The sequence below is a fragment of the Anabrus simplex genome, chromosome 1 (genome assembly GCF_040414725.1).
Source record: "Anabrus simplex isolate iqAnaSimp1 chromosome 1, ASM4041472v1, whole genome shotgun sequence".
In the NCBI taxonomy this organism is placed as follows: Eukaryota; Metazoa; Arthropoda; class Insecta; order Orthoptera; family Tettigoniidae; genus Anabrus; species Anabrus simplex.
The window spans coordinates 672,665,127-672,688,589 of NC_090265.1; the positions used below are offsets into that span (position 1 = coordinate 672,665,127).

Consider the following 23,463-nt stretch of genomic DNA (forward strand, 5'->3'; position numbering starts at 1 on the left):
ATCACACAGGTATGAGCATCAATAAATAATGTAAATAAATATGTAGGACCGTGGCTAATCGATGATCAATGTAGTTTAGAGTATTAGGTAGGATTGTAAATAATTCACGGTTGATAATTAATAATTATAATAACTATAATAATAATAATAATAGTAATAATAATAATAATAATGTTGCACTTTCAGCTAGGATTATTTGTGCACTTTGTTTAGGTAGATGTTTGTTTGCGTGTTGTTGGTTTATTTCTGTAGTATGTCACTTTGACAGTTAGGCAGCTATGATATTTGATCTATTGAGTGTAATGCCGTTTTATTATTATTTTCATCATGTTATTAGATCGTTGTTTTTTTGAGTCACATTTTGTTGGAGTTTTGATCTTGTAGACGCCACCGCGATGATTTCAATGTTTATTTTTGCTATGTTTGCGCATTTCAGTTTGTTTTATTTGGGGAATCATCCTTCAGATGACCGGTTGTGATTGTACCTATCACGTGTATTTTGCGACGATTTTTGGTAGACGCGAGTATTTATTTCTGTGTAGTTGCGGTTACGCATCTTTCAACATCTGTGTTTTGAGAGGCAATCTCGTCACTTTTTTTTATTTTAAGAAGCAGTGAGTGCCATTGATGAGTCAGCTCTGAGATTTTTGTGATGTGTTAAGCAGAGAATGATCGAGAGATCGAGCTAGATGATTAATATCCCTGATGATCTACGTTGGTAATGGAAATATGATATTCGGACCATGTCATGAATTGTCGTAAGAAGTCGTAATGCGCACGACAGCTATTTTGCCCGCCGGATACGAGCGAGGCTGTATTGTGAGAATAATGAATAATAATGACGTCGCGAATTAATGAGTAAATAGAAATGTGAAATGAAGAATTTAACCACGAGTGTTAAATGTGTTACGACATGGGTTATTATGGTAGGCAGAAGCCTATATTTGTTACATAATTCCAGGGAAAGTAGATGCTCGGCAAAAAATGCTAGCCGGTGTACAATGTGAGCAGAGCGACGAGTCAATGTGTTTTGAATAATCACGTAGAGTCATGGATGCCATGAAATAACAGTAATTTGTCCATCAAGGTTAAATAGTATCATGTCCAGACATTTATCGTCTGAGGTTACAGATTGCCGTCAAATTCACAATATTTATATTTTGCTACTCGCAGCGGGGTAAATTTTTCTGGAGACTCCGATTTTATTTTGCGCATTTCCATCCTTATTAATTTCCAGTAGGCCGCGATGGTGGGATCTAGTTTTGTTTATTTGTTTTTCATTCTGATTGTACTTTTTACCGTTCATTTATAGGACGTAAGCGTATGTGAATTATTTATATTTGATTTGATGTAAATAGATAGGTGTAGATAGGCTAGTTTTTGATTTCTGTATTTTCTTTGTCGGAGCAGTGTTTCTCCGTTAATTAATGTAAGGATGTAAATAAGATCTCAGATGTTAGGTTTATGGATCATCGATTATGTCACAGTCGAAACTATAGTAGTGGTATGCTCATACCAGGCATTTATGTAATTACCAAACTTTCTTTTTAAAATCCACTACATTTTATTTAGAAATGAAGCGATCCTTAAATAAATAAATTGTATAAACTGCCGCAATGAACGAGATAAACAAGATGGCATCTGCCTCCATCTAGTGGTGGTACCACAAATATGAGTTGATAATGAAATGCAGTCAGCGGCAAATCCAATAGAAATGTTAATGTACAAGGATCGCTATCATTTGAAATGTTAACATCAGGCACTTGGCCTAAATTTTGGTTTATTCTTAAGAAGTCCAGTCTATCACAGGTATGCAAGTGAAGTTTAAAATTTAGATGAGTGGTTGGATACACTCAGATTGATGTTTCAATAATTTATTTTGTTTAATCATGAGGTGTTGAATAAGACAAAGGTTATGTAGGAAATGAAGTGTGATGTTCATGGCTGGTTTTCTTCGAATTTTTCCTTATGTGATACACTTGGTTAGTGCAGTCCATGATTATTTAAATTTGGGTATTTCTTTTCAAATGAGCCACATGTGATAAACATGTGACAACTCCTATGAGTCAGTGGATTGATGACGTAACAAATTTAATTTCACTTTATTATGAGACAACTACTTTAAATTTACTTTGAGAGATATTTTCTCCGTAATGTAATTCTGTATTCCAAGAAGGTGGTCTTTCTGACCAGAGTTTTAAATTGAGTCATGTTATTAACTTGAGGACAGTGTCAGCTGAGTTTGGAATAATTTTAATTAAGGTGTTTGACCTTCAGTCAGATTTTTAGGCAGATTATGATTGTTTTGTAAGGCAGATCCTCAATCTTTAATTTTATTAGTCTCATTTATTTCATTTTGTTTACATTTTCACTAGTTCAGTTTACGTTTATTTTAGCATTTTGCATTTTATTCAATAAATTAGTCTTTTATTTAAATTTTAATTCAGTCTTGGGTACCGTCATTTTTTTAGTTAGTTTACCCCCCCCCCTCTTTTCATTTCCTCACTCCTTGATCAGCGGGTGGCCTCTCCGGGGATAACGGACGGGCACGACTGAGGAAGAAGAGTCTACATGCAGCGGTGAGTATTATTTACATGTCATCTATTACAGGAGCAGCCGGCGCAAAGAAGAAGGAAGAGATCACCGCAGTTGTTGCCTTGAAAAGGGCACAATACGTTAATTGACAAATTCGAAAGGCGGCTACATATATTTACTAATATTATCCTGTGTAACTTTATTGGGACAGTTGGTATAATATATGAGCGTACGATAAAGCTTCTTCGATCTTTGTTTTATTTTTTATTTTTTTATTTTTTAGTCCCCCTGTGGGTGGGGGTGGTAGAATAACACCCACGGTATCCCCTGCCTGTCGTAAAAGGCGACTAAAAGGGGCCTCAGAGGCTCTGAACTTTGGAGCGTGGGTTGGCGACCACGGGGCCCTCAGCTGGCATTGCTTCCACTTACTTGTGCCAGGCTCCTCACTTTCATCTATTCTATCCGACCTCGCTTGGTCAACTCTTGTTCTTTTCCGACCCCGACGCTATAAGGTTTGCGAGGGCTAGGGAGTCTTTCATTTTAACGCCCTTTGTGGCCCCTGTCTTACTTTGGCCGATATCTTTATTTTTCGAAGTGTCGGATCCCTTCCAGTTTTCCTCTGATTAGTGTTATATAGAGGATGGTTGCCCAGTTGTACTTCCTCTTAAAACAATAATCACTACCACCACCTTTTATATTTTAGCATCGGACCAGTTCGATCCCACCCCCTGTGCTAACCGTCGGACCAGTTCAATTCCACTACTTGGTTGATCTCCAAATTCCTATAACCATCGGACAAATTCGACAACACCCGGACCCAGACATTAGTAGTAATAGTAGTATAGTTATCCGTAGATCAAACATTAAGTATAACATTAAGATATCAGCAGGATAAAGACTATATTACCATGAATCCACGTGACAGAAAGTAGAAGTGTGTGCGGACAATTGAAATAACGAGTTCACTGTTTACTTTCTATGTGTTGCAGGTGCTCCCCGGGCTGTACGTGGGGAACTACCGGGACTCGAAGGATGCGTCCCAGCTGGAGCGCTTTGAGATCACCCACATCGTGGCCATACACGACGCGGCGCGTAAGCTACACTCGGTAAGTAAATATAATCTGCCTCTGTAGTTTAACGTATTGACCGGCAACTACGAGAGGTCTTTTCCACATCGACTGTAGTCATTGTTGTATGACTCCCTCTAGCGGCTAGTGAACAGACAACTGACTTTTATCGGACAAGCAGGCAGTTAACCACCATAGAGTGTAAAATATACCTCATGAGTTAACAGCTGGAATCACAGATAAGGCTATTTGTTAATGATTGTATAGAGTAGCAAAAAAGTTACAGGATTGTAAACGACTACAAAAAGACCTAGACAATCAATCAATCAATCAATCAATCAATCAATCAATCAATCAATCAATCAATCAATCAATCAATCAATCAATCAATCAATCAATCAATCAATCACCACTTATCTGCATTTAGGGCAGTCGCCCAGGTGACAGATTCCCTACTGTTGTTTTCATATTGTGATCTTTCCTACTTTTAAAAAGACCACTCAAACTTATTCGTCTACTAATGTCATTCCACGCCACCTCTCCCCTGATTGTCAGGAACATACTACTCAGTCGAGCAGCTCGTCTCTTTTCTTCCAAGTCTTTCCAACCCAAACTTTGCATCATTTTTGTAACGCTACACCTTTGTCGGAAATCACCCAGAACAAATCGAGCTGCATTTCTTTGGACTTTTTCCCGTTCTTGAATCAAGTAATCTTGGCGAGGGCCCCGTACACTGGAACTATACTCCAGTTGGGGTCTTACCAGAGACTTGTATGCCCTCTCCTTTACATCCTTACTACAACCCCTAAATACCCCCATGACCCTGTGCTGAGATATGTATTCTTTATTTACAATCCCATTTATGTGATTACCCCAATGAAGATCAAATCAATCAATCAATCAATCAATCAATCAATCAATCAATCAATCAATCAATCAATCAATCAATCAATCAATCAATCAATCAATCAATCAATCAATCAATCAATCAATCAATCAATCAATCAATCAATCAATCAATCAATCAATCAATCAATCAATCAATCAATACTGATCTGCATTTAGGGCAGTCGTAGCGCTGGTAAGCGAAGGCGGTTCTCCGTTGATTGAATCGGAGGTACGATTGAAATGCCCCATCCGGTTACCTCCGGTACTACCGACGAATGGCGAGCATATTTACGGAGGGAAAACGGAGAGCGGCGGTAGTAAGACGGATTGGAGAGGGGAGGGCATCCGAAGGCGAGTTATACGATTCGTCACTAGCCAGTGCTAGGAGACAGGTATGCGAAGTTTAGACTAACTTACAGCTGGGCACGGCAGTAAACACTAGAAAAGATTCGTGCAATCACTCGTTGTGTTAAAGGTATGTCTGACATTTTCCAGTGCCAAAACGGAAATCGGAGGTATGGCATGTCAGTAAAAAACAGGCAAAATGTTCTTTATGCGGTCGGTTGTATGCAACAGGTGGGGGAACATCGAATCTTCTGGACCATTTAAGGCGTTTCCGTAAGGAAAATATTGAAGCAAATGCTGATAATGATAGTGGTAACACCGTAGTGTTGTATTACGAAGATAACGAGGAAAAGAGAAAGATTGACGAAATGTCAAGGAGATTCATTGCATTTATTCTGAGTTAAGGGAAATACATCGAAAGGTCTAAGTGACGTAGCCCTCTGGTATCTTCCTGTTCCAGCCATCTCTGTACCTGCCGAACTTTGTTTTTCAACGGCTGGGCAGATCATAACGGATCGGCGAAATTCACTCTCCCCAGAATCAGCTAATAAGTTAATTTTTCTGAACGGGAACAAAACGTATTTAACCGAACAATGCACACAGTTCGTTTGATTTATTCTTTTTTCATTCACTGTGATCTGTATATAAGCTACTTTGCAATGTACTGCGTTACTTTTGTTTATCTGATACCAATAACATTGTTGGAACATGCTCCTATCCAATCTACCATGTTGTAAATGTATCAATTTGAAATGACCGCGTGGCAGATTACTCGTAAGTAAATCGGAGCTCCGAATGAATACGCGCCAAACATTCGCTCCGTGACCAGCACTAGTAAGAAGACTTTTCGAGTAACTTATCACTTTTATTTAACTTCAGTGTTTGGCGTTTCTTCTAAAATTCTGAACATCTGTTTGGAGTGATGCATGTTTAAGCAACGGGATTTCATATAACTTAAGGGTGCCACGAGATGACAACACAAGATGGAATTTTATTTCAGATTGTGATAATTGCTGTTAACTTGTAATAAACACCATGCTTTCAAATAATATTTCGCAACCTATCCAGAGCAACTGATAGTTAATTTGGTTCGATTAATGATCTATTCGAGGGATGTTCCGGTATCCGAGAGGATAGTCGACTGGTCGATAACCTGAATTAAATGTAAATCTGGGATTTTACTTGTTGAAGGCCAGATTTTCCACGGATCGTGTGGGTTAACTCTCAGTTATCGTTCGGGTCAATGTTGCCTGATTTTCAGGTTGTTTGTTCCTTCTCTTATCTACTGTCAACAAATCCCATTGCAGTTTTACACTTTGTAAGACATAATGTAAATAATTTCAGTATACCTTCAACCTGGAACAACTAAAGGAGGCAGTGTGGAACAGGGCAACTTGGAGAGCGCTAATTCATAGAATCGCCGATGGTCGGATTCGACTGAACGGATGACATCATCATCATCATCATCATCATCATCATCATCATCATCATCATCATTCACATTATATAATGTGACTGCGTTATAAAATTTTGTGAAAAATTTAATTGTTCTTTCTTGGGTTAATCAATAAATATGATTATCGAGATTTTGCTCAATAAATTTTTAGTAACCACATTTTTGCGCCTCATTTTAAGTACAGTGGAACCTCGATATCTCGAATCACCTCGGGAGCGAAATTTTATTTCGAGTTATCGAAATTTCGAGATATAGAGAATACCATTTGTGAGCATGTATAGCACATAATTGAATCATATATATATCTACGGGTTTATACTGAATACATTATTTTAAAAGTATTTAAAAATATAAAAACAAACTCTATTTTACGGCATCACTTTAATTATGACCCTTATTATAGTAACTTTTTAGAAGACATACCTCCGTTAACACCTTTGGAAAACATTCGTTATTCTTTTCTGTTTGTTTCTGTTAAACTTTCCTCCCTTCACGTTGAAACTTCTCGTCAATGCCACGCGGCCGAGATTCGTAAATGGAGCTCGTCATCCGCGACTTCGGGGGTTGCTTTCGTACGTTTCCGGTAATTAATTCACACCCGAGAAACAGCGAGGCTTCGACTATTTTTTCGATCACTAGTAGTTTTAGGTTTTCGGTTCCCGTCATATCAGCTCCCAGCATCATTGTAACCCTTTCTTTACTGGTTAACTGTTCCTCACAAACCACAAATGCCGTATTGCACAGATATTGTTGAACAAAATTCGAGTTACAGAGTATTTATCTTCAAGGGAGGAAATGTTTGCTTCGAGAAATCGAGAAATTCATGTAACCGAATTTCGAGTAACAGAGAAGTGAATATACGTGAAGAATAGGAGAAACGGCCGGGAAATTTAAGTTACTTCGAGATACTGAATATTCGAGTAATGGGGACTGAAAAGAATCCGACGCGACCCCAAGATCTAACAATCAATATTGTTCTACCGAAGCAACTGAGCCAGACGATCGACGATGGAACGGTAAGTTCAAGGGTTCAATACAAACATATACATTTTTCTCTTTATAATATTAGTATAGAAATGCACTCGACCTATAGCTACGAAGCACCAGTACCTACGGAGAAGACTATACCATTCAGAATGCATGAATGAATGAATGAATGTTCTCATCCTACAGCTACCAGGTACTGAGGAAGAAACATTCCATCAATTGTACCCTGACCCATTACATACAATTTAACAATTAATTACATTATGGAATACTAACAACAACGATAATACATTAATAATAATACTCACCATACTAATTACCACTATTGACAGATTCTTGCCTAACCGATTCACAGCTCAAACATCTATCCGTAGTCTGCTCTATCCGCATTATAGGATCTTGCAACTTTCTTCTATATAAATTACAATTAATATTAATAATTTACCGAGATTACTACGTTTATACCATTCTTTGCTTATCATCCTAATAATTCTATACTCATTCTCATCCTCACTAGAATTTCTTTACAGCATTTCAGCATGTGAAATTCTTCTCTATGCTCACTACAGAAAAGATACCTTACTATATCCTTCCCCGTAATCCATCCCTGATTTTTATAAATGCCCATCATCCACCAGAACAAACATCGTGTTTCTCTTCTATTTACATTCACAATATTTGTGCTCATACCCTGACTTATCCGATTGAATTAAAAGAGGGTCGCCCTGCTCCTACAGTCGGATACCAACCACTGTCTTTGAATATCCCTAAGTCGTATAACAATTAATTTACTCTATTAGCGAAACTCACAACCTGACTTTTAATCCCGTTTATCGTCATACTGTAACTATGTATTACTGCATACTCAATCAAAAATGGTATATTTCTACTAGAACTGATGCGTAACACGAAATCTTGTCAAGAAATACAAATTAACTGTTCTATGAAGTATTTACAACGCTATGTAGGAGTTCGATAGCATCACTCTCTCTATGCATCTCCGTAAACTCGCTTTTTCGAGGTGAGACGTTCTTTCATTACACAGTTGATTATTTCCGAAGTGGATTTCGCTGCTTCTTCCATAAACTGTTGTATTCTGGGGCCTGGCATCCAGGCAGACTGTCTAGCATTCCTTTTGTTCCCTGAGAAGTGATAAATGGTGCTGTGGAATGCGGAGACGGTGGTGCTGTGTGCTACTGCAGAAGGTAATGGTCGTGATGGAACAGTTAGTAGTACCATGCCTTAGTGTTCTATTACAAAGATTGAATAATAATAATAATAATAATAATAATAATAATAATAATAATAATAATAATAATAATAATAATAGAAAGGAGTTGCCGCACGTGTTAACAAACTATGTCTATGGAGCCAAGTTCTGCATTCAGGAGGAGAATGGGTTCGAAACCGACCGTGGGCTGCCCTGAAAATGGTTTTATGTAATTTTTCACTTCAAGGCAAATGCCAAGACAGTTGTTGTTCATTTGTGACAGCCGATTTCCTCTACCTTCTTACCCAATTTTATTCACCATCACCCATTTCAACTTCCTTAGCTCACCAGCTGAAGTTGGGGCCAGGAAGGGTATCCGGCCATAAAAATATTTCTCCTCATCCCCGACCTCGCATCAGGAAATGGGATTAGGAGCCAGTGTTGCCAACTTATATTTTCAAGATCCGCAAAATACTACTAAAAATCCGCTAAAATTCCGCCAAGAAATCCGATTTCAGATAATAATAATAATAATAATAATAATAATAATAATAATAATAATAATAATAATAAAGGAGCAGAAAATTGTAAGTACTTAGGCGAGTAGATAGTGCGCAGTAACTCTGAGAAACTCTCATTCACATCTAGGATCAACATACCAACTAACTAGAAATATCTACAACAAAAGATCAGTGTCCATCAACGCCAAGCTTACGCATTATTGTTCAGTGATTCTTCCACTAGCCCTGTATCCAGCAAATGAATGAAAATCCACAGCCTCTTTCGTCATTCGACCTGGTCAGGATTTGAATGAATGAAGCCCCCATCTATCGGCGAGGATAGAAATTGTGCCGGCTGCCGAAGCCTATCGCACTCCTCTGGGGCAATGATTAATGAATGAGACTGCAGAGTGTTGTTGGAATATGTTATGACAGGGGATGCCAGAGTACCCGGAGAATAACCTGTCCCGCCTCCGCTTTGTCCAGCACAAATCTCACATGGAGTAACCGCGATTTGAACCATGGAACCCAGCGGTGAGAGGCCGGCGCGCTGCCGCCTGTGCCACGGAGGCTACTATGCAGCAAAATGCCTTGCATTGAACAACAAAAGCAAAGCAAAGTCATCTCCGTACAGGCCGTTGGAGGGGTGGAAGGTAAAAGCTCCCACTATCCGTAACCTCGGCACTTGGTGGGGTAGAGTGGTTAGCTCTACACCCGGCCGCCTTTGCCCCCAAGAATTAACCTGATACTCGTTTTTGGTGTAGGCTGAGTGAACCTCGGGCCATGTGCACCTCCGGAAGTGGAATCTTGTTTCTTAAATTTTTTGACTTCCTCACGGGGAATCGAACCCACGTCCTTACGGATGAACCGAGCACTCCTTTACCACCTCGGCCAAGCAGCCACTTTCATTGGACAGGAAGAGTGCAATTGAAAACTTACAAGCCAAGGAAATAAAAGTCCTGATAAAGATCCTAGGACCAATCAGAGACGACGGTGAGTACAGGAGACGTGAACTGTACCTGCATGTGTAAAGGATTACGGACACGTTCGGAAACGCAGGATTGATTTTTATGGCCACGTAACACGTATGAGGTCACAGGGGTTGACCAAGCAGATCTTTCCCTACCTTGTAAAGAAGTAAACCAAGGGAACCTGATTCACCGAAATTGAAAAAACCTCCAAGAAATAGAGATCACCCATGAAGACATCAAAGGACGTGTTCCTCTTCAAAAGAAAGTTCTACCATACCAGTGATTCCAAGAAAAGCCGAAGTTGAAAACAGGAAAGAAGTGGACTGATGAAAGAAAGAAGGGTCATAGAAAGCAAATGTGGGAATACTGGAAAAGAATTAAAGCTCAAGGATGCAAACGGTTGAAATAACTTGGTCCAAAGCCGGCCCAGACGAAGCAGAATAATAATAATAATAATAATAATAATAATAATAATAATAATAATAATAATAATAATAATAATAATAATAATAATTGTTACGGGGTTACCCGTGGAGCAGAAAGAGGTGGACTTGAATGGGTCTAACTACGACATTAAAATTGAATTAAAAATTTAAAAGGTTTTATTTCTTTTCCGATAACAAACGTAACAATATTTTTCATTGAGTGAACATAACAACATAACATGTACAAATAGCAATCTTGAAACAAGACTAGGAAAATCCAAGATTAGTGAATTTTACAGATTCTGGGTTTCAAGCCTCTAGTTTACAAATTTACAATTTCAAAGTGGTATAACTTAGGCAAGGGCAGAAATCCCCCATTTCAAGAGCACTTTACTCCAACAAATTTACAGCCTTTCAGAGGCACTCCTCAAAATTACAACAAGCTTAGAAAATATATATATTTTTGCTATTTGCTTTACGTCGCACCGACACACATAGGTCTTATGGCGACGATGGGATGGGAAAGGCCTAGGAAGTGGAAGGAAGCGGCCGTGGCCTTAATTAAGGTACAGCCCAGGCATTTGCCTGGTGTGAAAATGGGAAACCAAGGAAAACCATCTTCAGGGCTGCCGACAGTGGGGCTCGAACCCACTATCTCCCGATTACTGGATACTGGCCGCACTTAAGCGACTGCAGCTATCGAGCTCGGTATTTAGAAAAGAGCTTACAAGCTCTCCAACATTCATCCAATTTTAACCGCCCGCTTAAGGCAACATTACACACAACTCTTACACTCTCTGGCCTCTATAGGCATAATTTACAATTGAAATTACTTTTACAGGGGTATTTATTACACAACCTACTGGGCCTTCATGGAAAAAGAACAAGTTAGATAACTGGCCCAAACAAAATTAATGGAGGCGTACACTTGCACTCCTAGATAATGAAGAGTAAAATCCTAACGGAGCTCTTGGCCCAGAGATACAGGGGCTAATCCCAAGCTACTGAGGTGACACGAATAAAGGTTAAATTAATGCGTTACGGAAAGGAAGAAAAAGAGTTACAAAAACGTAGTCACCTCAAACCAAGATGAAGGGGAGCACGAGAGGGTAACTCACTCTCTATCCCAAATTTACAGCTGAAGCTTTATGAAATTTTTACAGATTTACATTTTCGAAAAGTTTGTTACATAAGTAAAGATTCGGACCTTCCCCTCGAATAAAACAGCGGAGGTAGCTAGAAAGATGATTTTATGTGGCCATTACCTTATAGATGTTCTGCTGACCGAAGAAAGAGGCCGCCCGCCTCCTGCCTTAACATACACACACACTTATCAAGACGGTGATCAAATGACAAGGAAACGTGAAAAGCCGCAGTTTATATACCCTCAGGGAAGGTTCGAGATCATTCACGACTAATCAGGACAAACCCTCTTAATTTTTATTGGCAGATTCAAAGTGAACAAGAAATTCGGGTTTGGTTGAAAATTAATTACCAAAATTTATGATTGGTCTGATTCAAAACTGGCGGGCAGAAAAAGAAGTGTTGTCAATCCAAAAATAATGAACATAGATTCAGGTATGGGCAACCTAGAAATACAAAACTTCTTGAAGTTATAAGTTCTTTCACCTTGCACCAGGGTGCATGATCATAGATTTTTGGTAGTGCCATCTGTGGAAAAATGTCCAAACTTCTTGATGTATAGCAAAACAAAACAAGGAGATTTTCAGTCAGTTTAGGGAACTTCACAACAAAACAATTACTTAATATTTCAGTGATGGCATCTTCTGATTAAAGTTCCAAGTTCATGTGGTATCAACTTCACCTTTTAACCGATAGAGGAGTTTATTAAGGCGCTTATTTTGAATGCGCGGAGTTGAGGTGTATCTCCTGGTATAATAATAATAATAATAATAATAATAATAATAATAATAATAATAATAATAATAATAATAATAATAATAATAATAATAATAATAATAATAATAATAATAATAATAATAATAATAATAATGCTTGGAACCGCGTTTGCTGTTAGAACCAAGATCCTTAAATCGGTTGCAAATTTCGAACCTGGGAATGACAGATTGTCTATACTCACAATTAAATGCGCGAACAAAACCTACGCCCTAGTTAACGCACATGCTCCTACAAACGATAAGAACAAGTCTGATCCAGACGAAGTAGATAATTTCTGGGACCTACTGGATGAAAAATTAAACAAAATCCCCAAACACCATGTCAAGCTTCTTTTGGGTGACTTCAATGCCCAACTAGGTCGTGAACAGAAGTACAAGAAAGTTATAGGAAATTACCCTGCTCACAAAATGACCAATCCCAACGGCAAAAGACTGGTGTCCATTTGCGAAAATCACAACCTGCAGGTCATGTCGACCCACTTTCGCCATTTACCCAGAAAACAAATGACTTGGCGTTCTCCCGTCCAAGCTCTCGGAGAGTTCCAAATTGATCATGTTGCAATCTCCAGGAGAAACAGCCCTGAGATTATGAATGCCAAGATAAAGAAAGGCATCAATGTGGCCTCAGATCATTATATGTCTCTTATCAAATTCAAACCAATTCCCGCAAACACAAGGAAGACAACCAAACAGATCACACGCTTCGACAATGATAAACTTCGGCAAAGGGTCGAGGAGTTCCAGGAGAAGGCCAGACCAAATGACTGTGACTTTAACAACCCCAAAAGTCTCCTTGTTGAGGCCGCCAAAGACGTTGCAGAAATCAAGAGAAGCAAAAAGCATGCCTGGTGGAATGGTACCTGCGAATCAGTCCTCCAAGAAAGACTCAATGCGTGGAAACAGTACTACTCTACGAAATCAGAAAATGATTGGGAAACCTACAAAACCCAACGAGCCCAAGCAGCTAGGGTATTCAGAACTGAGAAACGTAAATACGAAAAATCTCTCATTGAAAAGATAGAACAAAACTTTAGGAAGAATGAAAGCAGAGAGTACTACAGAGCCTTCAAACGCAAAGTCATTGGCTATAAACCACCATCTCTATGCTTTGAGCGAAAGGACGGCACACTGGCGACGTCAAATGAAGAAAAGTGCAGCATTCTGGCAGATTACTTCAATAATTTACTTAATTGCTCTAAACCGCAAAGCGCCATTGAGACCAAGGAACCCTTACTCAGGTACCCAGATTCCAGTCCACACGACAGAGATGAAATCAAGCGCCACATTGCCCGTCTCAAAAATAACAAAGCGCCGGGGGAAGACTCAATAGTAGCAGAACTATGGAAATATGCCCCAGAGGAATCACTTGATATCTTGCAAAAGCAAATAGAAGAAATTTGGAACAAGGAGACCCTACCCGAAGATTGGAAAATAGCTTTGATCCATCCATTACACAAAAAAGGCAGCATGAAGAACATCAACAACTACAGAGGAATATCTTTGCTACCCGTGACTTACAAAATTCTATCACTTGCCATTCTGGAGCGTTTGGAAGCACAAGTCGAACATCAAATAGGTGAATACCAAGGAGGGTTCAGAAAAGGTCGCTCAACAGCTGAACAGATCCAAAATCTCAAAACCATCATCAGATATTGTACACTAAGGTCCAAGCAATATGTGTCTGTCTTTGTGGACTTTAAGAAAACGTACGACTCCATTGATCGGGAAGTCCTGCTAAACATCTTAATGAATTTGGAGTTCATTTGAAACTGCTGGCATTAATTAGAGCCACCCTGACCGATACAAAATCCAAGGTGAAGTTCCACGGATGTCTCTCGCATTCCTTTGACATCAAAACAGGAGTCCGACCAGGTGATGGGCTATCCCCGATACTCTTCAACTGTGTTCTTGAAAAGATCATCAGAACCTGGCGGGTGAGATTACAGGAAACCAACTACAGTCCATTGAGAATAGGAACCAAATCCAAGGGGATCGCAACAGACTGCTTAGCATTTGCCGATGACATTGCTGTTCTCTCAAACGACATAGAAACCGCTAGAGCTCAAGTTGAAATTTTAAAGGAAACTGCCGAACAAACTGGTTTGCAGATATCGTTTGAGAAATCAGAAGTAATGACTAACATCAAAGAGGCTCCACCAAAACTCCATACAAAATACGGGGACATCACCCGAGTAGACAAATTCAAATACCTGGGTGAGATCATCATGAAAATTAGACTGGACAAAGAAGCACTTCAGGAGCGAGTACGCAAACTAGAAATAGCCTGCGAAACATCCCGCACAATCTAGAACAAAAATGCCTTTCCCAAAACACCAAGATACGTCACTATGAAACAGTTCTGAAGCCAGTAGTTCTATATGCAGCCGAAACCCTGTCTCTAAATGCCAACAAAGGACTCCTTGAAGAACTGGAGAAAAGAGAACGCAAAATTGTGAGAGGAATCTTGGGATCAAAGTACAGAAATGGAATCCATCAAAAGAGATCCAACAAGGAAGTCTACAGCAAGATAGAGAAAATTACCGACACAATCAGAAAAAGACGGGCACGATTTTACGGTCATCTGAAAAGAATGGACGGAGGAAATTTAACTAAAGAAATCTTTCACTTTTTTGATTCAAACCCCAAAACCACAATTCCCTGGTTTAGAAATACCAAAGAAGACCTGCAAATGCTACATATCTCAGCTGAAGACGCCCTTAACAGAGATCTCTTCCGCAAGAAAATATTGACGAACGGGCTAAACCGAGACGAGCAACCGAAGAGAAGACACGGTGCCCCTTGGACAGTGGAGCGTAAGCAGGCCCACTCACAAAGGGAAATTTGGGCTCTAAAGAAGGTCAAGTTCAGTGTCAAGACTTAACGTGGTCCTTGATGGCCCCAGCGAATTATATAATAATAATAATAATAATAATAATAATAATAATAATAATAATAATAATAATAATAATAATAATAATAATAATAATAATAATATACACTTATGTTCATATAAAACAGAACACCGTGAAAGACTAAAGATAGGAAGTTCATATTCACAGCGCATGATCATTACTCTCATTAGTATGTTCTGCAGAAACGATTAGCATTTCAGTCACCTAGGTTCAGCATGTGTCCTGTTGCCTAGTAGGCACTGGGTCCTCCATGGGCACTGATAACTTGTTCCATGCGTGGTGGCAACGACGCGTATAAGGCATGAATGCCGTCCTAGGGTATAGCCATCCATGCTATATTCACCTGGTGCCACAGTTCGTTACAGCGCCGCACTTGTCGTTTCACCATATCCCATACATTTTTGATTGGCGACAAGTCCGGTGATCGGGTGGTCCAGGACAACAGTCTGACATCCTGTTACAGCAAGAAGGCACGTGTTCGTGCGGCAACATGTGGTCACGCGTTGCCCTGCTGAAATATAGCACCTGGGGTGTCGTGTAGAAAGGGTATGGCTACGGGTCGCAGGATGTCAAATTGGTCACAGTGCCTAACTGTGATTTGTGGTTGTACCCAATAGCATCCAACACAATAAGGCCTTTAGCTAGCGCTGTATGTTTTGTGCGAATGCAGTCAATGTGATACCTCTCAGCGTGTCTGCGACAAAACAAAATACGGCCATCATTTTCAAACAAACAGAACCTGGATTAGTCCGAAAACACTATCTGCTGCCATTCCTGTCCCCAGTGACGTCGTTCCGTACACCATTGCAGTCTAGCATGTTTATGCACATTAGTCAAAGGTAGGCGGAGAAGTGGATGACGCGCCGGTAATCCAGACCGTAATAAACGGCGACGGATTGTCACTCCTGACAGTTTACGATGTGTTACACTGTTCCACTGTTGCGCCAGAGCCGAGGAGGGCGCAGATCTGTCCTGCAATGCCATTCGGATGAGGTGTCGATCTTATCGGGGGTTGGTCTGTGTGGTGCGACCAGACCCATCTCGCCGTGTTCTACGGCCTTCTGTGAACCAATCTGTACACACCCGTTGCACTGCCGACACACTTCGTCCCACACGAGCAGCAATTTCCCCGATGGATGCATCACGTTCTCTCATGCCAGTAATGCGCCCTCCTTCAAACTCACTCATTTGAAGATACGGTTCTCGCGTACGTCTGTGAGGCATCCTGCACATCTGCTCAAGTTACACTGATCCATTACCTTTGGTTTTTAGCGACAACGAGAGCCGCAGGCACATTTTAACTGTCGGTGGTGGGGCGCCGAGATATCGATGTGGACCTTGAACCTGAGGGCCGACATGGTTCAAATGCTAATCATTTCTTCAGAACATACTAGTGGACATGTCCTGTGAATAGGAACTTTCTATCTCTAGTCTATCTCCCAAAAGCAAGCTCCTAGCTGCGCGCCCCTAACTGCACGGCCAGCTCACTCGATGAGAGAACACATTTGTTACTTTCATTGACCTGTCTCAGTCTCTTCGCCCCATGGATGGGGTTGGTACGTAGTATAACTTCCACGGTATCCCCTGCCTGTCGTAAGAGACGACTAAAAAGGGTCCCACGGGTTCTCAACTTGAGAGCGTGGGTTGGCGACCACGGGCTCTAAGCTGAGCTCGAGCATCACTTGCATTTACTTGTGCCAGGCTCCTCACTTTCGTCTATCCTATCCGACATCCCTTCGTCAAGTCTTATTCATTTCCAATTTCTGTGGTATTCGGATTGTGAATCCTAGTGAGTCTTTCATTTTCGCGACCTTCGTAGCCCTTTTCTTTCTTTGGCCGACTGGGCGAGTTGGCCGTGCGCGTAGAGGCGGGCGTCTGTGAGCTTGCATCCGGGAGATAGTAGGTTCGAATCCCACTATCGGCAGCCCTGAAGATGGTTTTCCGTGGTTTCCCATTTTCATACCAGGCAAATGCTGGGGCTGTACCTTAATTAAGGCCACGGCCGCTTCCTTCCAACTCCTAGGCCTTTCCTATCCTATCGTCACCATAAGACCTATCTGTGTCGGTGCGACGTAAAGCCCCTAGCAAAAAAAAAATCTTTGGCCGATATCTTCATTCTTCCAAGTGTTGATCCCTTCCATTTTTCCCTCTGATTAGTGTTAATAAATGATGGTTGTCAAGCCGTGCTTCATCTTAAAACAATGATTACCACCCCTCGCTGTCCCAGTCTCACCATTGTCTTTGGCAATATGAAAGTCACTGAGATATGAGCGATGCTAGTCATTGCTAGCATTCCTAATGCAGCCAGTCCCTGCTATGAATGATGTGTGAAAAATGTGACTCATAGGGTCGTCTGGTGCTGCTTTCAGTGGGCTTGGCAGACTGATACTGTATGTAATAACAACTTCTGGCTCGGCGAGGAAAGCAACGGGAAACTACCTAACTCTCTTCAGTGATGCGTAGGCCATCTATTTTACTGCTGATGGCAGAGCTATTGAGGGTCCGAGCAGCATTCGGTCTGACTACTGACCACTTTGTCTGCTTTTCACAGTGATACTGAGAGAACGAAAACGGTTCAGCAGTAGAAATTGGCACCAAATAGAGGTTATTTCCCTTTTGCAATAAACCTACGGCGGTATAAAAAGGTGTTATATCACCGGGCTCGATAGATGGAGTCGCTTAAGTGCGGCCAATATCCAGTATTCGGAAGATAGTGGGTTCGAACCCCACTGTCGGCAGTCCTGAAGATGGTTTTCCTTGGTTTCCCACCGAGAAAATGCTGGTGCAGCAGCTTAATTAAGGCCACGGTCGTTTCCTTTCCACTCCTAGCCCTTTCCTATCCCATCGTCGCCATAAGACCTATCTGTGTCAGTGCGACGTACATCAACTTGAACAAAGAAAAAATGATGTTATACATACATACATACATTATTATTATTATTATACACCATTGTGCCTTTCAGCCTCCAGTCTGCAAGCCTCTGTGAATTTACTAAACGTCGCTACAATCCTCTATTTGCAACTAGTGCTGTGGCCTCATTTAGTTCTATTCCTCTTATATTTAAATCGTTATAAACCGAGTCTAATCATCGTCGTCTTGATCTCCCTCTACTTCTCTTACTCTCCATACCAGAGTCCAATATTTTCCTTGGTAACCTGTCCTCCTCCATTCGCCTCACATGACCCCACCACCGAAGACGGTGTATGCGTACAGCTTCATTCATAGAGTTCATTCCTAACTTAGCATTCATCTCATCATTCTAAATACCCTCCTGCCATTATTCCCACCTGTTTGTACCAGCAATCATTCTTGCTACTTTCATGCCTGTTACTTCTAACGTATGAATATCCTGAGTCCACCCAGCTTTCACTCCCATAAAGCAAAGTTGGTCTGAAAACAGACCGATGTAGAGATAGTTTCGTTGGGGAGCTGACTTTCTTCTCACAGAATACTGTTGATCGGAACTACGAGCTCACTGCATTAGCTTTACTGGACCCCGATTCAAACTCACTTACTATATTACCATCCTGGGAGAACACACATCCTAAATGCTTGAAATCATCTACCTGTTCTAGCTTTGTATCACCAATCTGACCTTCAGTTCTGTTGAATTTCTTACCTACTGATATCAATTTAGCCTTCGAAAGGCTAATTTTCACACTATACATATTGCACCTATTTTCAAGTTCCAAGATATTCGACTGCAGGCTTACGGCACATTTTTCCATTAAGACCAAGACGTCAGCATAAGCCAGACAGCTTACTACATTTCCACCTAACTGAATCCCTCCATGCCATTTTATACCTTTCAGCAGATGATCCATGTAGACTACGAACAGCAAAGGTGAAAGATTACAGCCTAGTCTAACCCCTGTAAGTACACTGAATCAGGAACTCATTTTACCATCAATTCTCACTGAAGCCCAATTGTCAACATAAATGCCTTTGATTGATTTTAATAATCTACCTTTAATTCCATATTCCCTTAGTATGGCGAACATCTTTTCCCTCAGTACCCTGTCATATGCTTTCTCTAGATCTACGAAACATAAACAAAACTGCCTATTTCTCTCGTAGCATTTTTCAATTACCTGGCGCATACTGAAAATCTGATCCTGACAGCCCCTCTGTGGTCTGAAATCACACTGGTTTTCATCCAACTTCCTCTCAACCACTGATCGCACCCTCCCTTCCAAGATGCCAGTGAATACTTTGCCTGGTATACTAATCAATGAGATACCTCGATAGTTGTTGCAATCCTTCCTGTTCCCTTGCTTATAGATAGGTGCAATTACTGCTTTTGTCCAATCTGATGGTACCTTACCAACACTCCATGCTAATCTTACTACTCTATGAAGCCATTTCATCCCTGCCTTCCCACTATACTTCACCATTTCAGGTCTAATTTCATCTATTCCGTCTGCTTTATGACAATTGAGTTTATTTACCATCATTTCCACTTCCTCAAGCGCAAATTCGCCTACTTCATTTTCTTCCTCCCCTTGAGCTCGGTTGTTCGTGACACCACCAGGAAGATTTCCTTTTACGTTGAGGAGATTTAAAAAAATATTCCCTTTACCTGTCCAGTTATTCGCTGGGATCTATTATGAGTTCACCTGAATTACCCAAAACTATGTTCATTTCCTTTTTTCTTCCCTTCCTAATATTATTTATTATTGTCCAGAAAGGTTTCCCTGCTGCTTGACCTAGCCTTTCCAGGTTATTACCAAAATCTTCCCATGACTTCTTTTTGGATTCAACAACTATTTGTTTCGGTCTGTTTCATTCATCTACGTACAATTCCCTGTCTGCATCAGCCCTTGTTTTGAGCAATTTCGGGTAAGCCTTCTGTTTACGTTTGCAAGCAGCTCTCACTTCATCATTCTACCAAGGTGTTTGCTTTTTGCCATATTTACACACAGTTGTCCCTAGGCATTCCTTTGCTGTTTCTGTTACAGCATCCCTGTATGCCACCCATTCTCTTTCTATATCATGAAACTGCTTACTGTCCACTGTTCGGAACTTCTCACTAATCATATCCATGTACTTCTGTCTAAAATTTATCGTCCTGGATATTTTCAACCCTTATTAGTTTGCAGACAGATTTCACTTTCTCTTTCCTAGGCCTAGAGATACTTGGTTCGCTACAGATCAGATAGTAGTCCGTATCATCGAAAAATCCCCGAAGAACCCGTACATTCGTAACAGATTTCCTGAATTCTAAGTCGGTTAAGATATAGTCTATAATTGATCTGGTATCCCGAAGGATTATTCGTAACTGCTAAACCCATACCAGCACAGAAGTCCAGCAAACGCTTCCCATTCCTATTAGCTTCCATATCATCCCCACATTTACCAATCAAGTTCTATTTCCAACTCTCCCATGGAAATAGCCCGTTATCATTATCCTGTCCTTGCTGTTGACCTTGATTACGATGCCACTCAAAGCTTCATACAACTTGTCAACTTCATCCTCATCTGCACCCTCGCATGGTGAATACACTGAGACAATTCTCATGCTATTAATGCCGTGCGGTTAGGAGCGCGCAGCTGTGAGTTCGCGTCCGGGAGATAGTGGGTTCGAACCCCACTGTCGGCAGCCCTGAAGATGGTTTTCCGTGGTTTCCTATTTTCACACCAGGCAAATGCTGGGGCTATACCTTAATTAAGGCCACGGCCGCCTCCTTCCCATTCCTAGGCCTTTCCTATTCCATCGTCGCCATAAGACCTATCTGTGTCGGTGCGACGTAAAACAAATAGCAAAAAAAAAAAAAAAAAAAAAATAGCAACCTATTAATTCTTCCAACTGCCAAATCTACCGACATTATTCGCTCACTTACGCGCCTAAGAGAAACTATGTTGCATGCAACGGTATTCCTGATGAACAGCCCTCTCCCACACTCTGTCCCTCCCTTTTTTAAACTCGTCAAGTACACTTTATAATCCCCTATATCTTCCTCGTTATCTCCGCTTACCCGAATACCACTTACTCCTAGCATATCCAGATGCATCCTCTTTGCTGACTCAGCCAGTTCTTCTTTCTTTCTTTCTTTCTTTCTTTCTTTCTTTCTTTCTTTCTTTCTTTCTTTCTTCCATAAATCAAATTAATATCGATAGCTCCCCATCGAATTCCATTTCGTTTCCAAGGAGTCTCTCGCCTCTCAAATGAGAGCGGGACTCCGTTACTCCGAGGCTTGCTTAAAATGTTCTAAGCTCGGTAAATTCGTGAAGCAGGATGCTACCCTACTTACACATAGTCCAAGTGAAGATCTGTCATCTAACGGGTTAGGGAGCTCCGGTGGATTGCATAGCCCTAGCCGCCTGAGCACAAGGAGGGCCATGACTCAGAATATGTCCGAGATGCCCACTCCCATTCCTTAGCAACTGGTAACCCGACTCTTAGGACTACTTACTAGGCCACTCAGCCGTTGCCCGTGGTTCACGAACTAGGACCTCACCACAGTAATCCACATCATGAACCATAAAGGTGTTATATCATACTTTTTAGTACAGTATATTTATGAATACATTAAAGAGAATATCTATCTGTCAGAAGCAGGTGAAGTAACTCGGTACGTCTACAGATAGCTCATGTTTCGTACGTAGCGCGAATCGAACAGGGCAGTCCCCAGCTGCCAAATGAAGCACGTTTGAATACCCCACATTTTCTCGAGAAGAACTTGTCCGATTTTCAAAATAATCACGGTGTTAAATTTCTAATGTTTGTTGGTTTAAGGCTGTGCATAGAAAACGGTATAGTTCCATTTAAAAAACAAAGTTAGTACAATTATCTTAGAAGACTGATGCCATGAAAATGTACTGTAGGTTCGATTATGAGCCCCTTGATACCGTTATTGAAAGTGAAAACAGGATGACAATATCTTTAATCGTTCACTAGTTATTTGAAGGCGACTACTTAGCTAAATAACCCTGTATATGAATATGGCAACTTATACGTATGCAATAATAATAACTAATAATAATAATAATAATAATAATAATAATAATAATAATAATAATAATAATAGAGCATCCGTAGCTCAGTCGGCAGCGCGCCGGCCTCTCACCGCTGGACACCATGGTTCAAATCCCGGTCACTCCACATGAGATTTGTGCTGGACAAAGCGGTGGCAGGACAGGTTTTTCTCTGGGTTCTCCGGTTTTCCCTGTCATCTTTCATTCCAGCAACAGTCTCCATGAACATTCCATCTGTCAGTCATTTATCATTGTCCCAGAGGTGGCGTGCCAGATGCGACCCGTGCCACTAGCGACCACATAATCTGTAACCGTGCCGAATGCGATCGGCTTTGACAAGCAAATTGCCATTTAATAAGTTGTGTCATCATCCAAGAATAGGTAAGCTAAACGAAGTCCAATGCCATTTCAGTAAGACATATAGGCAGCTACTGCCCCTACTTTACATAACACTTCTGGGGGAAACTCGTTTTACAACACGAAATACTGTGATGCATTTACGTCTTTTCCCACCGGGCGAGTTGGCCATGCGGTTACAGGCGCGCGGCCCTGAGCTTGCATCCGGGAGATAGTGGGTTCGAATCCCACTGTCGGCAGCCCTGAAGATGGTTTTCCGTGGTTTCCCATTTTCACACCAGTCAAATGACTGGGCTGTACTTTAATTAAAACCAGGGCCACTTCCTTCCCATTCCTAGCCATTTCCTTTCCCATCGTAGCCTTAAGACCTGTCTGTGTCGGTGCGACGTAATGCCACTAGCAAAAAAGAAAAAAATAAGATCCTAATTCTCTGAAATTATTTACGACTTAGGCCTACTTACTTATCGTGTCCTATTAGTCTCAGGAGTGTCCGAGGACATGTTCGGCTTGCCTTGTGCAGGTCTTTCTACCTGACTCCCATGGGCGGCCTGCGCGTCTGGATGTGAGATTATGATAATGAAGTAGGGAGAGATGAAACCCGGTGTCCGCACGTAGCTTCCTCCTCTCGAAAAATACCAAGGGGTCTGTTCAATGCTTTACGTCACCATCCGACGGACGAATCACCATCAACAGCATCATATCCCCTCACTCCATTTAAACACTGCGAAGAGGTATGGATTTGAATTCAGGCTTTTGGCATGCAATCTAGTGATTAGAAACTGTCTACCACCAACTCTCCTACCCTTCCGGCCAAGATTCTGATGGTGATTTTTTTTTTTTTTTCATCCAGGCTAAGTGGCTCAGGCGGCTCAGACGGTTGAGATGCTGGTCTTCCGACTCCAGCTTGGCAGGTTC

General features: G+C 41.0%; 1 protein-coding gene across 1 annotated transcript in view; it reads left to right on the forward strand.

Moving 5' to 3' along the window:
* LOC136886022 (dual specificity protein phosphatase 22-like) overlaps positions 1-23,463 on the forward strand; it is a 735,408-nt gene that overhangs the window by 373,612 nt on the left and 338,333 nt on the right. Inside the window, exon 2 of the mRNA XM_068229942.1 lies at positions 3,525-3,641. Within this exon, the coding sequence (XP_068086043.1) occupies positions 3,525-3,641 (117 nt within the window). The remainder of the gene's footprint in view (positions 1-3,524; positions 3,642-23,463) is intronic.